General features: G+C 37.0%; 1 protein-coding gene across 1 annotated transcript; it reads right to left on the reverse strand.

Moving 5' to 3' along the window:
- Positions 1-2,100: 2,100 nt before the first annotated feature.
- Positions 2,101-15,210, reverse strand: LOC137281632 (G2/mitotic-specific cyclin-B3-like). Its single transcript, XM_067812992.1, has 10 exons — positions 14,980-15,210; positions 13,615-13,725; positions 12,048-12,268; positions 10,109-10,181; positions 9,208-9,309; positions 7,229-7,459; positions 6,672-6,827; positions 5,831-5,980; positions 5,521-5,651; positions 2,101-4,866 (listed from the first exon to the last, which is right to left on the reverse strand). The coding sequence occupies exons 1-10, from the start codon at positions 15,034-15,036 to the stop codon at positions 4,815-4,817; spliced, it is 1,284 nt and encodes a 427-aa protein (XP_067669093.1). The 5' UTR covers positions 15,037-15,210; the 3' UTR covers positions 2,101-4,814.
- Positions 15,211-18,018: the final 2,808 nt, after the last annotated feature.

Genomic DNA, 18,018 nt, shown 5'->3' on the forward strand with positions numbered 1-18,018 from the left:
TTGCACAGGTTTGACAGTTTGAAGAATTACTTGGATTACTATTTTGCTTGTGATTCTGACAAAAGTAAGAATTTGTTGTCTGTACAATCCACTTGGATAGTGATAAGCTATTAGCACGATTGTATATCACATTTCTGTACAGATAACATTCACACGGACGACAGAAATGAAGAATGTACAAATCCATTTCTTAACAATGGCACATCACTGAATCAAATATTGTTCTAAAATGGATCCATATGAATGTTTTAATTTGGTTTCACAACACAGCCAGTCACTCTCTTTCACTCATAATCATAACTGTAATGTCTGCACTACAACTACTTCCAGTCAGTGTACAAATAAAAGACTCCTGATGGTTGTAGCATGAAGACAGCGGAAGAAATGAAGAGAATGGAAAGACCCCAAGATCAATCGCCAAAGGCTTATGCACATTTGGGTTTTTTACCAACCATCCAACCAAATGTGAAACAGCAATTACCAGAAGTGCTTTTTGTTAAGTAACAAAAGCAGCCTCATGGTGGAAAACCCACAGAGGTTACTTGTCATATCTTCCTACAAACCTCTGTTCTAATACGTCCATATTTGCTGGTTCTCGTAAATTCCCCTAGCAGCAAATAACCAAAACTCGAAGTATCTCCCATCTTTTTATCCAATCAGAATGCATGATACATCGACTTACATCCAGCTTGACTAACCTAAGCAAGTTGGCGAATTGTGTTGTCTTTTGTCAATAAGGGCAATTGAATCGCCATATGGGCATGCTCTGTCTGGAAGAAACATTTGCACCTTGTGTTGGGGAAGAGGTTCTAGTTTTCCTGAAGCACAAGGACTTTACCGAGGCCTTACGAATGATTACTTTTGAAAGAACATCTCTGACTGCACAACTAAATCAGATGGCAACCAATCACGAATCTTGAACACTCACACCTGAAAGAGCCGTATTACAACAGAGGTTTGTAGGAAGATATGACAAGTAACCTCTGTGGAAAGAGAATGGGTGGAAATGAGATTTATGAGTTTTTCTTTTACCTGACCATCTACTTTGTGTTCAAATAAAATGAAACTTATAATGAAAATATCATGTAAGTTGCTCAACATCTGACTGATGTGGATATATTTCCATAATGACATAAAAGGGATAGCCAATGTCCACTCTGTAATTTCTGTTTCCTCATTGATAGTGGGCATTAACTGTGTTATTGCACAAATAGATGTCACTGATTCCATAAAGCTGTCTACAGTTTTTACCTCCCAATGATTATGCAGTCTGAAGCTGTTATAGACTTATTTTATGTTATAAATTACTTAGCATATATGGAAGTATAAACATAAAGAGCTGTGTGCACACATTGCATAGATCAGCTATATGAAAGCTTGTGCGCACAGTGCACAATGTGCATTGTGTCATACAGTAATAACATTAATACCTCCACAGACAAAACAAGCTGAACCCCACCCCACCCTTTCATAAAAATATCCTTTAACCAACTGCCATAATCAATTTTACTTCTCTACTGAGGAAAACCACATTAATCTGTTCCCTAAGCTAATTTGTTCAAGCAAAACTATGTTGAAACTGAAATATCCCATCCAAGCACTAGTCTACATGATTTGGACACTTCTTATACAGGATCTATTTTTCTGTTTCTCCATCCTATAAAGTGCTTTTTGTCTCAGTTACACTCCTAGTTCTTGCAGGCTTCCCGAAAGACACCAAATTGTTTCTAGCTAAAGACTAGGATTATATGACGTCTACAAAATAAATATGTTTGTTTTCAAGCTCCACTTCGTCAAAGACATCTTAATGCTAAGACTTTCATATTTATGAAGCAGTAATAAAGCTTAACAAAAGTCTTAGCACTAAAATTTGTATTGAACTCATAGGCAGTCTACTGCACAGTGAATACTGAAAATATACTCCTCTCTCTTCAGCAGGAAGATGTCTTATTTCATTCAGTTATCAGGTCTATTCTGACTGAGCAAATTTTCATAACACGAGTGTTGTACCAAGACTGTACAGGCTTAATTATATATACAACATTTCAGCAGCAGATGATGTAAGATCAAATAATTCAATCAAGTTAAGTCAGTGTAATATTTTTCCTCAACTAGCATAGTATCCAAATATATCTTGGTAAATTAGTTGTTAATTCACAACAAACGTGAAGAATTTGGAATTGTCAACACTTCCACAGACGCAATCAGTAAAATTTTCATCATGTAATATTTGTTACGCAATATGTGGTTTGATTCAATAATTACATTGCATACGTCTGCTGTGAAGATATGCCTGTGAAGTAAAATCAATACCCAATCCAGAAAGTTTAAATAAGCAGCTGCAATTTTTCCTGTTGTCAAGTATGTTCTCCACAACCTGATTTATTGATTGAGCATAGATGTCAAGCCAGGAATGAAATGGATCAAACATTCATTCCTGGACCTCTTTCCCTTATTTGAGCAATCTCATAAAAACCAGAAGTTTTACTCTGATATTATACCTGCCTGCATGACACTGAAAGAAGATTACTGAGTCAGGTGAACACAAATCTAACTGGTTCTTGAGCTGTTCCAGGTTTTCAGATGAATTGGAGTTATTTCTTACAGTAAGTGGTAATTTGCTAAGAGTGATCTTAGCAATACCTTAGTAAGTCAACCACAAGTTAATATCGTATCTTTATTAGTTTGCATTTGGAAATCACCAGCTACACTCATTTTGTACACTTGTACAAAGAATTCTGAACCCTGACAGCAGTGGTTTTCTGATGGTCGAAAATAATCGAAAATTGAGTGAAAGAAGGGCAAAAAATAATAACTGATTGTAAAATGCATATTTTCAACTAATCAGAATTTGGTTGTTTAGTATAACACACTTAATTGAAGTAAGTTAACCATTAAATCTGACAAATATTCACGAACAAATGCACTCAGCAGCGTAAAGCTATGCGCATGGTAAAAGTTTAACCACTTTCATTGTTCAATTCCAGTGTTTTTCTTGCATGCCTTCGTGACATGACAGTATGACTGACAGAAAACATTAATTAGAAGAAACCTGGGTAAAACACCACAAAATTGGTGATTACATTACAAATGTATATATGTCAATCATAATCGATAATACATCTCAAGTCCTCCAATAATCGATAGTGGATTTGGGTTTTCACACCACTACTTGACACAAATTTGAAATTACAAAAGCCATGTAGAGGGGTATTGCATCAGAGTAAAGATCTGACTGAAATGAAATTACCAGTTTGATAAGTATATTTCTACTACACCACATAATTGAAATTACAAAATACCATGTAGAGAGGTATCAGAGTAAAAGGTAGTTCAGTTACAAAGTAATGTAATTGAGAGGTCATCGGTTATTCAATTAAATCGTTAGAATCTCAGATCAAGTCCTTACAACACCAGTCAACGCGATACAACACTCGTGTGATGTATGAGACTAGTATGCAGCTAACCATACTTTAACCAGGTACGTAATAAAACAGGGCTATTGCATCAGTTTGATATGTGTTTCAACTACAGCAAAGATTCAGTGACCCTGTCCAGTAGACGCCCTGTAGAACATTTGAGGCAAGGACAGCACAGACTGAGAGAGAGAGAAGAGGAAGAAAGATGAATGAAAAGACAGTCACAAACACATGTCATATAGCACACAAACAGGGTAAAAGTTCCCTGATAAGCTGAATTTGAATACAGGAATTATATGGCGAGTTGCTTATATTGTGATTCCATTCATTGATTGATTACCATTGGAGACCTGTTTCACAAAGCTCTCATATGCCTAAGTTCTTGGAACATTTCTCGTAGAGTTGGTACCTAGGATGCAACATAAGTGGTATGAATGCTACAAAAAATGTTACAAGATAATAGGCTTACGAGAGCTTTGAGAAACAGAGCCGCAGATCCCATGAAGCCTTACTGCAAGGACTCATTACAGAGACGTTAACAAGCTTATTCTTCAAAGGCATGCTCTTAGTTTGACATAACTTCAAATTTCTTCATTTCATCGTTTTTTATGTGTTTACCATTTCATAATACTTCTGTTTTGTAACGGTGTAATGAAGCATAATCAACATTGCGGCTTTAACATAGTGAACCTAAAAAGGGATAAAAAATATCTAACAAAGCATGACGATGCTTCTGTAAAAACCCATAAACAGGGGCAACAAGTGTACTATACAACACTGTCCCTGCTTGGTAGAAAATCTGAGGTATTCTTCATAATCCCAATCTGTCCAACACATGCTAGATTTTGATAGACATTATGTACATCACTGTGTCTCCACACAGGTTAGATCTGTCCGTAACTAAATCATACTTCTATACAAAATGAATTGAAATGTTAATGTGCAAATTTTATGCTTTCAATTTTGACCTGAGAAGTAAATCTTAAATTTGTAAAATTAACATATTTAAAATACTTTATATCTAATCAATTAATAAGTTTTCACATCACCTAATTTCCCACAAATTATTATTGCAATTTTGATCTTTTATGACACCGTCAAAAAACAATAAATATTTAACAATGCAAATAAAACATATTCAGCCATTCAGTAATAACTAGTAATTGACATGGGTAAACATGATGCGAAACTGTAGTGCTTGGCTGATGGTCCTTGTCTGTGTACTTCCTTCAGCAGCCATCACAACACTTTGGGGTCCGTCAACTGGCGAAGTCATTGTCAATTTCAATGTGGCCACCATGACGTGTGTATGGAGCACAGAGAACAGTGTTCATGATTGACACTTGCTGTAATACATAACACATGCTGCCACGGAAGAAACACCTTCGTGTCTGACTATAAGTCATCGTCGTCTATTGTAGTTGTCTTAGCAACTTCATAGAAAACTCTGCAATAAAGATTACATCATTCCAAGAATTAATTTGTCAACAACATGTATCTGGAACAACATAAATACTCATCTGCTACATTTTATTGGTTGTGTGACAACATGCAAAGAGATCTTAGTGTAAAGGTGATGACATCCATCATTTGACACTGGGTTGCTCTGTTGAATGGAACCAACGATTTGGTATTCTGTCACAGAGATACCAATCTGATTTCAAAAAAAGTTTGATTGATATTGATCCTTTGGTTTTCCAGAAAATAAGTATTAGGGAAATGTGTAAAAGAAATCAATCAGTTGGAATGAATTAAAATCCTGTTTCTTGGAAGGCTGACATTACGTCTCAGAATCTTGATGTGAATGTCAGTTGAGTGGAGGATTACATTTTTGTCTGGAAATATGCAATTTCTGGGCATTCTTAATCACATAATATTTAACTCAAATGAACATATTTAAATGGCTATTTACAAAAATTCTTTCAAACATTCTAAATTTATAAACATACCTTTACTTTCTAAAAGAAAGAGTTTTTTACAGAAAAATCGGAGAGTGGATTTTGTATTGAAAATCGGAGTAACGCCTCCAAAGAGTGTTTGGCATCTTTAAGTGATGTGTGCCCAGATTCACCATGTACACCTAGTGACAACTGGTACTCACTTGTGTGCATACTTTGACCTGATGGTTGTGAGCTGTTTATTTGGAGGAGACTTGATCACAGTGTTCAACTGTCTGCTGAGGTCTCTCAACTCGGTCAACTCGTAGCCAGTGAAGTGAACCATGGTCCGAGTCTGCAACATTTAACAATTAAGTCCTTCCTTTTTCAAGTGAATAACAACCCTGAATCGTTTTTCAAAATTAATTGATAAAATGAGGCACATGCTAAATGGATTATTTAGTCAGTTTCTCTTATTCTGGTCATCAGCATATTTGTAAACATTTGTCACAAGTAGTATAAGTTGCTTGTTACCCATGTTCCTTCTTTCTTCATGCAGAGAGCGAGGTAGAGAGTGGCAGCAGCCATCTTGGACTCCTTCACAGACAGCAGACTGTATTCCATGAGGGACATCTCCAGAATGTAACGAGCTAGAGTCAGTGTCTCCATCGCAGCGCGGGCACACTGGAATATATCACAATACACAAGCATCACCAACAGTTTCAAGTGGCCTAAACACATGTTGTTAATATTGCAAAACTTCTCGATTAATAAAAATGGTATTATGCGGAAGGTCTTTTATCATTCTCTATTAATTACCTACCAAGAAGAAAATATCACTCAAGCTCTGGAAATACCAAGATTGAGGCACTTATGTTGTAAACAAAGTATGACATGGGCACTCATATATTATCCTCTATTTGTTTTTGTTTTGATGATTTACAACATATAACAATATTATTCTGAATCTGTTCATTTTCAGACTTCATGACATGGGCATTCAATCATTGTCCATATAGTCATCTGTCACTACTAGCCAGTTCCTCGTCCTTCTGTTTACCAGCTGAAATCTTTCAACTGCAAAACATTGCCATGCTCTGGTTGCAAGATGGTCATAACTTGAGGTCGCATTTTGCAATTTCAGGTTGCATCAGTGCAAGGCCTAAATGCTTAAACCGAGCCCTGATACGACAAAGCAAAGATCATAAATGAAACCAAATATAAACTCATGGTCTGCAAACTAGTCCCCAAACCACAATTTTGCCACCCATAGCAACTACCAATGATTAAAACTGCCATATGCAATAATTTATTATTTTAAAGTTGTGTATTCCCTAAGATGTATGACTGGTGATTGGCTGCAGGGCTATCCAACCTTTGCATATCTCCTGAGGAATCTGTAGGATAGGGGCATTCCAAGGTCAAAGCCAACAATGCGAAGAATGTTCATCTCCATTTGAATGAACTCCTGGCGAGTGTAGGCATCGTCACAGATATACAGGAAGTCTTCTATCAGTGGAGGGCAACGCTCCTGCAGGTACAGTGCATACATGAAATCCGTCATTTATATAGCTGAAGAAATGATTAGCAACATTTCATGGTATGGTATGTTAAAAGCTGTCTGCAAACCAGTTAACAAAAACAGTAAGGACCTAGGTTGTTACGACCTGTTGTAACTCTATAGTTTATCACAGGCTTACCAAAGTCGTAGCTTACAAATGTTTTGTGAATTTCTCATGATAATTGTGATCAGCAGATCTGTTGATTACTTCTTAAATCACCAGGCTTGGTCTTAATGGTGTCATGTGCATAGGTTTGCGGTTCAGATTTCGCAAAAATCAAATGAACTTCTGTCAATGTCAGCAAAATCTATCATACGCTGAAACTATACCACACAGTTGCAACCTTTAACACGTCAGCTGGCCAACTCACATCAAATTTACAAGCCACAAACAGTGACACAGCCCCAACCAGCTGCAGGACCTCCTTGAGGATCTGTTTACGGGACAGGTAGGTGTCTACCAGCTTAACGGCAAGGTACAAGGTCTCGTGGTTCAGTTCGAAGTTCTCCTGCACCTCTACCAGCCAATCCACCAGGATACTCCGCATGTTGGGAGTCAGGTGGGGTTGTCGGGACATGTACTGGTCCACGTTGAACTTCACCTGAAACACATGGCATCAGTCTATAAGAGTAAACATTTCTTTAGTGTAGGCTTATTCATATCTTAAACCCTTATTTTAATCAATGAAGAAATTTTCAGATGATGTTAGAAAGGTAAAACAAATCACCAAGATTCCCTGTACTTTTGTGGCCTAATTTGTCACATCTTAACAGCTTTCTTGAGGCAAAGTGACAACCTGCTTGTTTTGACATATTTGAAAGAAAGGTCCTGGCTGTCACTGAAGACAAGACAGTTATATAGATGATATGTCTTTAAAGTTCATCTGAACAATCAATGTTTGCATCGCCAGGTATGCAGTTGATAAGAACTTGTGCTTGGCAGTTTTTGTTTCTCTTGCTATGTTTATAACAGGTATCGCTTTGATGACAGATGACTAAATACATGTATCAACAATTCTAAGATGCTTTGGTGAAAGATCAAAGGCGCCGACAATACTTTATCAGACGATAATGTGCACTTTTTGCATTATGTCACAATGTGTTGATGTTGCTGCGCCATTCCAGTCTGCCCCCTCGTAATCGAACCTTTTTGCATTACGCCACAATGTAACCGACGTCACGATGGATGTCAGTTCCCATCGCCTCGTACAGCCTCCCACAGTAAACTGCTTCGTCGCATCATGTTTCTTGGTTTGCAGTTGCATCACACAGCTAACATAACTGGTGGAAACATTACATTTATGTTTTCTGACGGATAAAATGTCTCATAGTTCGAATCAAAATCTTACAGAGACACGGTAATGTTGGCAATGTTTACATTCCCATAATGCAATCGCGGAATGTCGCTTGTCAGCTTCCTCTGAATGTACTGATCTAAACTTTCGTCCTGAACTATTTTAGTTAAAAATGTTTAGTTTTTACACTATACATGGTGGTAGAACGGACTGCATTTCTTAAATATACAATGCTTAATGGTCACATGAAACCTAAAATAAAAAATAACACAGTTATCACTTGTTCATGATATATAAAATGCACTGGTGATGGTGAAAAGACAAATAAAAAAAATTATAAGCAATTAATCGCAAATCAAAAGTGCAATATTTTGTACTTGGGTTCACCTCCTTCGAAACAAAGCAGTTGCGATACCGAACCCAGTCAGGCCGGTGGATGTGCACTCATGTGTAATGACGCCTTGTCATTGGCCACTGGTTGCTGATACGCTAAGCCGACTCTTTGTCTATGGTTTTTAAGCCAAACAGGTGTTAATTACAAATTCCAAATGTTCTGTAATTGAAGTTCTGCATTGCATATTGTCATTAGCAGACAGGCAGGCAGACATATAAGTGTCAGTAAACCAGACTTGGAATTTTCTCTGTGATAGAGTCTGCTTGTCACAATCAACATGTTTTTTATGTAACAAGTAGATTATTTACTTGTTTATGTGCACAAGATTAGACTACTGCTCACAACCTCATACTCCATACAAACATACTGTTTCAAGCTCTACAAACCTACTCACTGCGAATGTGTTATGAGCACAGCGCAGCACAGCTGTTGAAACCACTTTTTCCACCAGCGCTTGAGGAAAATTAGTGAACTGTTTGAACTCGGATTCCGTGGGCCTTTTTCCATCATGGTTTATTTTCAACTTTATATTCAACTTTATAGGTTCAATTGGTATTTTTTATGATTTGTTTCGGTAAGTGCATATTGAAAGGTATCAGACCTTGCAAAGTTGTGTTTTACGTTGCATGTGACTTTTAAAGTCAGTTTGAAGGCTACATACCTCTCTCTCCTTGTAATATTCAAATATGTCTTTAGCATACACAGCAGCTTGTGCGGGGTCTCCAAGGTTCTCTTTGTCAATATCATCTATCTGCTCTTCCTCCTGTAAAACAAGTCTGTGATTAACTTTGATCCTTTGCTACATATGGTTTGGACTGAGAGGAAGTGAAACAGGCACAAGATTGACAGCTGCGTGCACAGCTTCTTACACACACAAAATCTGTGTGATACTGTATGCTAGTGAAGGGCATTTACTTCTCAGCATCAGACCTTATAAAATAAAATTTGACACAAATATAGCCAAAGAGTGTATTTGTTATCAGAACAGTTATATTAGATAAATTTTACATACATGCTTTAATATAGTTAGTTTCAGTTAACAGAGATTCCAAACTACCGTGGAAAATTCCAAATTCAGTGCCCCTCTGCAATAGATTTGGAATAAACCTATAGAGCAGGACCTTTTTTCTTGCCACATTTGTAGCCCTAAGAACTTTGATAGTAGCTAATGTGTTAACAATGGGCTTAAGAAGTTTGTAGGGCTACACACATTTCAAGAATAAGTAGCCTGCTGATAAAGCCTGCAATGACTCTTTCAAACACCCAATAACGTTCATACATATACTTTAGAAATTGTCACTGAGAGCTATAGTGCTGGCATCATGCTTAAGTGGTTCGTTCTTTCTTTTGTTCGTGAAGGGACACACAGTAATATGAACTGATATTAACGCACCAACACAAGTACATCCAGACAATGCAATGCAATCTTCAGGATACCACAAACATTTTATGTGACATCATCACAAAAAAACAGACTCTTGAGATGTTATCTTCACTTGAGAAAAGCAACTTAACAAAAATTCCTATAAGCTCAGAGATCATCCGCATCATTTTGATCTTACCAGTAGCAGCTCTAGCTCGTCAATCTCCTCTGATATGGATCTCTGGTGTTTGCTTGCTTCACTGGACTCGGAACTGACAGATGACAGAAAACAGATGTTTTACATTTGAGAAATCAATTAGTGAGTATGGTTTTACACTGCTTGCAGCAGTATTCCTGCAACATCATGGAAGAACACCAGATCACACATTGTACCAATGTGGGTAATCGAACCAGGGTCTTCGACTTAACAACCAAAGCTGTAATCACTAGGCTACCCCATCAGTCATAAGAAGATAATGAAAATAGTTGCATCCTTGGGACTGATTTGATGGTTAGAAAACATGGCAGTCTTTAAACAGTTCATAAAACAAGTCAGAGTCACTGTGTTACAGTGTGTACAGCATTTGAAATAACTGTTGGCCCAGCACTGGTTGTTATTGTATCAGACTGGCAGTTTCAAATATGTGCAGGCCCTTATGGCCTTCAGTAAATCATAGGTCAATTATTTTTCATCTGGAATGTTTCCCCTGTTTTCTTTATTAATGTTCGAGAATCATCATCCACGATCCATCATGTTACGATAACTTGCAGTTTGCATAGGAATGTAAACACCTATCTGACAAATAAAAACTCCTTTGTGTGCCATAGGCTTCACTTTATTTTGTAGAAACAGTGTGCATAGCAGCATTCCCTACTGGTGAGCTGGTAAATTAAAGTATTGCAAACACTAACTGCATACAGCAGAGGATGTAACATGAGATGGTCCCTGTTGTGTGTACAAGTGACTTCCTGAGAGGGTACCAGATCACAGAGAAATTCTGCATGTCTCACAATAGAATGTGTCTAAAAGTGTTATTTATGAAAATAATTAAACAAAATTTGCAACAGTCATTGATAGATGTTCAAGCTATTGGATAACATAATAACTGTTGATACGAGTCACTGTCTGTAAATAACTGACAATACAATATATAGTTGATAAATATGTGATAAGCTATGTCACATTCTGTAAATAATTGATAAAATGCCAATCTGTAATTTGAATATAAAAACAGATAATACAAACAACAGTGTGTAAACATTTGATAAGATGAGCCAGTCTGTAAATATGGTAATACGCACTGGTAATACAACTGACGGTATGTAAACAATTGATAACACATGCCACAGACATGCATAACTGATCCTGCCAATAAGACAACAGAGCTTCAGATAAGATTTAGCTCATGTAGGTACTGTACCCACTGTATTTTTTGTGAATGGGTATTATGAATGTTGAGTGGGTATTTCATTTTCCATTACCCCTTGCTTTCAAATATTTGGGCATTTCAGTGATTTTTTCTCAGCTAAGTATGATGTCACTGAGATAGATTACTAAGCAGACATGCACTGCCTTATGGCATACCTAATCAAAAATAACTTAAATGTAATGGAAATGATTTAATACAGAAAACAGTCATCCTCTAATGACAGTACAACGCCAGTCCTATACTAACAGTGAAACATGATAGCAGTCAATGTCTTTTTCAATAAGCAAGAGATTGTTATGAATTTATTCTGAACGCATTTTTAAAACTCTTTGCAATATATAGCATTTTAAACGAGTAAATTTCTATATTGGTAATTTACCCAGATGTGCAGCTTATCTGGGCCTCTGAGACAAGTCACAGCCTGTACATAATTGATAATTCAACTGACAATCTGTAAACATTTGATAATACAGGTCAGTCTGAGAATACAATTTACAGACTATGTATAACTGACAATACAACTTACAGCCTCTGAACAAGTAATGATACAGTTAACAGTCTGTTAATAATACATGCCTATCATAACAGGATGCTGGGGATACCTAAGATACGTAAAAAACATGACCGACAAAAATGTGTTGCCAGAATGGTATTTGTATCTGATTTAATATTGATACCTGATGCTACTTAATTGTGTTCACTACCAACCTCTGTGATGCAAACTCTTGTGATGACAGAACCTCCTGAGACAAAATCACGACTTCTTCTTCAGAACTGGAACTGTTCTCCTTGTCTTCAGTCACTGGCTGAAGTTTGGGTCGAGATTTCTCTACAACCACCACTTTCCCCTGACTTGCTTTCAATCCCTTCTGACTGGAACTTGTCTTTTTCTTTTGACCATCTTTCAAACCTTGGTTCTCTTTCACAGACTGTAATATAATCACCTCTGATGTTAATTGTCAATTCTATAAAACATGTGAAAGGCTGAAAATAGTCTACATAGACTTAGCACTAAGACTGCTTTGTACAAGTGGGCCCAGGGCATTAGCCATGTTGGATGAGGTCAAGAACTACCTGACTTCAATTTGAAATTCCAGTCAGTCCTATCACTGGACAGGTTCAAATCTTGTTTTCAAAAAACACTTGCCACAGAGCAAGTGACTTTAACACAAAAGACACCTCTACTTTATTATCATTGCGAAATTTAACAGTTGCATTCTGAGCAGACATAAAATGAAATCCAAATTTATTTGCAGCCTGAAAACGTAAGTGGAAATTATCTAGAAGGTCAACTAGGATACCATTATTTGATTGCCCAAAATGAGTGAGTGAGTTTAGTTTTACGACGCACCCAGCAGTATTCCAGCTATATGGCGGTGGTCTGTAAATAATCGAGTCTGGACCAGACAATCCAGTGATCAACAACATGAGCATCGATCTGCGCAATTGGGAACCGATGACCTGTGTCAACCAAGTCTGCGAGTCTGACCACCCAATCCCGCTAGTCGCCTTTTAAGGCAAGCATGGGTTGCTGAAGGCCTATTCTACCACGGACCTTCACGGGTCTGCCCAAAAAGAAAACTGACTTGTCACGGGCGATGGGATTTTTTAACCCCTGCACGTGGGCAACATTTCTTGAGGTTGCCACAATTCCTTACTAAACTGTAACATGTAAGTGGAAAATAATAGTCTATGTGTCCCTAGATTCAAATATCAGAGGAGAAAACTATACGGAAAAACTGTCTTAACATCAAACATTGCATTTCCGCCATTATCCATAAGGCTAGCCATTCTGTCTCCACTGCCTTCCTGGAAATTCTTTAAGGTTTCTTATCTTAATTTTCCGTGCAGCTAAGAAATTATATGTCCCGATGCAATGCACACTCATAAAAACCCTAGTAACCTTTCTGTTTCTACAGACACTACACTATTGTTTCCAAAGCAAAACAAGTTGATCTACATCAACATGAACATGCATTAAAAACCATGTGATCTTAATTTCAGTATTAAAGAGAATATGTTAAAATTTATGTGCAAATTTTACTGCAATCATTCATTTTGGGGTTTTCTTCCCTTTTTTGCTGGTTGAGGTTAGAGACATGACATAAAAATATCAATGGCCTAATAGTTAATTTTATTACTTATCTTTAAAAATTGTGTTGCTTGTATTGTGCCTTTTTGCTTAAAAACAGGTGTGTATTTAAACACATCACCAAGGCCTGTTAAAAGATATTACAAAGTGTAACATGTACAAAATGTGCAAGATTGTACTGACGTTTGTGATGTCTCCAAATGCTGCTCTGCGTTTGAGTGAGGGATCGATGAGAAGACCACCATGTCTTTTTACTCCCATGTTCATAGCATTGCTGGCGTTGTCATGATGAATCTGAAGCAGAAAACAAAACAGTGTCATGAGATGACTTTCTGTAGATTTCACAAAAATCATGAGCGTATACAGAACAAATCAAATTGCCAATCTTCCATGTTGATAGTTCATGGGCCTACCTTTAGCATTGTTCAGAATACAGTACCACAATCTTTAAAAACATATCATAATACTCTTTTGCATAATTGTAGGTGATTAGGGATGGGTTAGGGTTAGGTTAGGTTCCAAAAGTGCTCCAGTTTATTTGCCACAGACTGCTTGGCATTTATCACTAATATAGCATATAGAATTGTTTGGATGACAACGTCTTGTTTATTGCAAGGAGTGATTTTTCCATGTAAACTGGTTATCAAACAATTATCATTGCTTAAATGTTATCTGTCTGATCTCAGCTCAGTTTTATAATAGAACTACAATTTCAAAAATCATGATAACAATATCTGTTCTTCAGATAACAATGTGCAAATGAAGAGCCATTTTATTGCACTTATTTGTTGAAAACTGCATGAAGGGATATGCAAAATAGAGATCCGGGATTTGTGTAAAGCACCCAGCTAGGATAAATGTAAGCCATAGATGCTGATAACAGTGGTTATGTTTATCCCATGTCATAAGCCTTTGGCATTATATCTATGACATGTAAGTGAAAGAGAATGCAAAATGATTTGCCTTAAACACATGTTCAACAGTTTAGACAAAAAGATGGATGCTGAGCAGAACTGCATTGCAATATAATTGTTATAAGATTAACTGACTAGGGACTATTACCAAATTCCAAAAACAACATGTAACATTTGATCAACTTTATACAATCAGTTGAGGTGGTAGTTTACCATGTGCAGGTATATGGTATGGATATTTCAACGGTTTGATAACTTGTACATAATAATGCTCATAAACATATAAACGCAACATGAGTTCAAATTCGTGGTTTGAAACAGTGCATGTACACAGTACACCATAATGCAATCATTTGTTTATTTGGACGCTTAACTACAAATAGGGGGAGGAATAAGCATATCTCAATTATTCTCGTTTGCTATTCTTGTTTTCAAGAGTATGTTTCGCTCTGAAAAGCATCAAGAACGTTTGCGGTTTTGTTTAGGTCAGCTCTTGGATGCGTGTTGATCCAAACTTAACCGCACACTGAGGTTTCTTTCACATCACTTATGCTTATGGTGGATTTAAGTTTTTTTTCAGCGCTAAAAACACAAATCATATGTAAAATATTCACCGAAGAGAAACCATACACACCTGATCGAGCGGCATTGTTGCCTTTGATCTCAAAATTCGATCTTTCCTCTTGTTCATTTTGGGACGAAACGACAGTCGAAAATCCGAGTTTTCTCACTGGTAACACTTCTCTTCTTAAGATCAACACACATTAACCAGCAATGTTGCGAACAATTTCGAGTTCTAAAAAATATCCCCTCTTTAGTTCTCACACACTGTAAACAATCTTCTTCTCTGAGTCTTGAGCCGTTTGAAATTCGTGAATACGAACTGGATGCTGATTGGTCCAAAATTTAGAGTCAACCAATCAAATTCAAGAGAGCGCCATCTGTCGGAAGAACTGTTGAAGGGGAGGCCACTCTCAATTTGTTTTATTCCGCACGTGCACTAGGATGGAAGACTACTGTTTGGGATCCCATATCAGTAATGGTAACACTCCAGTGTAAATATCTGTTGCACTTCACAGCGCTTTATAAAAGTTACTTTTGCATGTCAAAGCATATTAAAGTAACAATCGACAAAATGAGTCGTACCTTTTGAATACCATTCATTGTGCACCATGACACGCCCAATTCAGGACACTTTATGATATCGACTACTTATCGCAATATTTCCGGTTTATTGTGAATTGAGAGTGGACACTTTCCTTCAAAGTGATGATATTCTTTTTCAAAATACAGATTGAAATACATAACATTTTGTATATTTTGGCGTTATAGTTGTGTATTTTTCTGTCGTGATTTGTAAACTTTGCAATGTCGCTATAAACACCCGTACCAAATTGAAAGTGGTTTCTGGTGAGAATAGTCTTCACAGCACCCAGATGCTTATAAAAGAGAAAGTGTAATAGGCGGCAGGTTGTCTGGTTTAATGGTTTGGTAGATTTGTAATATGGCTGATGCTTAAAGGTCACATGCAACCAGAAAATCAATCATAATTAAGACAGAGTTATCACTTGCTCATGATATATAAAATGCATTGGTGATTGTGAAAAAACAAACAGAATTATAAGGGTATAATTGCAAATCAAAAGTGCAATATTTTGTACTTGGGTTCACCTCCCTCGAAATGAAGCAGTCACATTACCGAACCCAGTCAGTACCGCTGGGTGTCCAGTCAAGTGTAACAGCTAGGGCTTTCTCATTGGCCACTGGTTCATTTGCCGACACGCTAAGCCGGCTCTTTGTTTATGGCTTATAAGCCCAACAGGTGTTAATTTCAAATTCCAAATGGTCAGTAATTGAAGTTGTGCATTGCATATTGTCATTAGCAGACAGGCAGGCAGATATATAGGTGTCAGTAAACCAGACATTGTGTTTTCTCCCTGACAGAGTCTGCTTATCACAATCAACACATTATTTATGTAACAAGTAGATTACTTACTTGTTTATGTATGCAGCTAATATCAGACTACTGCTCACGACCCCATTCTCCGGACAGGGATACTGTTTCAAGGTCTGCGAACCTACTTGCTGCGCATGAAACCAGTTTTTTCCCCAGCACTACTGGGAAAACAAAAGAAAGGTTTGAACTTTGTTTCACACAGTTTGTTTCCATCGCGTTTTTTTTTTTCAACTTTATAGGGTGAATTGACATTTCTGATGATTTGTTTCAGTAAGTGTATACCAAAATGGTATCAGAATCTGCAAAGTTGTGTTTTACATTGCATGTGACCTTAACATGATGCCGAGCACTACTGTATCTAGTCCAGAGTTGATAATTTACATAGTCATCATATTTAGCTGGGATATTGCTGAATGCCAGTATTGACAGCAAATAAACCATAACACATTCTAGTGTTGTAAATTGTATGCATGCATGTACTATATCATAATTATTGCTGATATAAATTCATAAATATTAAAGACCTAATTAATTAAATATATCTGTGAAATTATAACTTTACTTTCCATACCCATGGCACAGATTTGGACAGATTTTGTACGTAAATGGTGAATCATCTGAAGTCACATATAAGATCAACTGAATGACTTGTGTCCCAAAAGTGAATCAGTACCCTGTGATAAATATAAGATTTGATTTGGAGATTACTTCCTGTTGCAATAAGCTGTGAACATATGTATGGTTTTGCTTGATTTGTGTTGCACATACAGGGGTGGAATTAACCCATTGCCCGACGTCCCAGTCAAGTGTTTTTTTCTGCCGGGCAAGTTAATTTCTGTATCACACTGTACTGGTGTCCAGTGGACTTCCCATTGTTAATTATGTTGTTCAACAAGAAAATGAGCTGGTATAGTGGAAAAATTATCAGGGCAAGTGATTTTACAAGTGCCACTGTACCGGGGTACATTGGCAATTCAAGACGTATTTCCATCCCTAATATAGCATCTCAGGAAGAGGAAAATCACTTAGAAGTTAATGGTAAAGTCTTATACCAGAATTTATTTAAAATACATTTCAAATATAAAGTAGTGTTTGAAATGTGGTATTGTGTGAATTATTAACACTTGAGTTACAATTGGATGAATTTACAAATCGGTTTCAATTGCTACAAATAATTGGCCATACACAGTGCTGCACAAGACACAGCCATGCTAAAGTAGAGTGTCATGTTACCCAGTGTTATTGTCATCCTTTCATTCCCTGTCATGCTAAGAGGTGACACAACTTGTCACAATGTGCAGCATCAAGGCAAAGAACCAGTTTAGCATTTAAAAGACACTTTCATGCCAAGTTACTCTGCCATATTTTAGTGTCATGCTGTAAACGTTCCTGCTCAGTGTCATGCTACAGTGTTTCATGCTGAGCATCGTGTTACGATATGTGTAATGCCTCTTTCATGCGTATTGCATGCGTACTGGAAGATTGATCTTTGTCCGTCAGTGGTAGAAGGTCAACAACCTGCTATCAGAAATACTGAGGCTACAGAGGGGAGGGGACAACAATGTCAGAAGAACAATTTCACACTTTCATGAAATAATTACAAAATTCTCAATTCATGGAGAAATTAATTTGTGTTCAGTGTTCAGACATGTGAAACATGAAATAGATTATCATCAATTTTTTTTCTAGTGATTCCACCCCATTGATAACCTCATC

Source organism: Haliotis asinina, chromosome 4, assembly GCF_037392515.1.
Source record: "Haliotis asinina isolate JCU_RB_2024 chromosome 4, JCU_Hal_asi_v2, whole genome shotgun sequence".
In the NCBI taxonomy this organism is placed as follows: Eukaryota; Metazoa; Mollusca; class Gastropoda; order Lepetellida; family Haliotidae; genus Haliotis; species Haliotis asinina.

Excerpts from the sequence above, each read along its gene's own strand:
- LOC137281632 (XM_067812992.1), bottom strand. The coding sequence starts at position 15,036 with ATGAACAAGAGGAAAGATCGAATTTTGAGATCAAAGGCAACAATGCCG. Across the intron at positions 9,310-10,108 it reads ACGAGCTAGAGCTGCTACTG|GAGGAAGAGCAGATAGATGA; the intron begins GTAAGATCAAAA and ends CTTGTTTTACAG. Across the intron at positions 5,981-6,671 it reads TCCTCAGGAGATATGCAAAG|TGTGCCCGCGCTGCGATGGA; the intron begins GTTGGATAGCCC and ends GATATATTCCAG.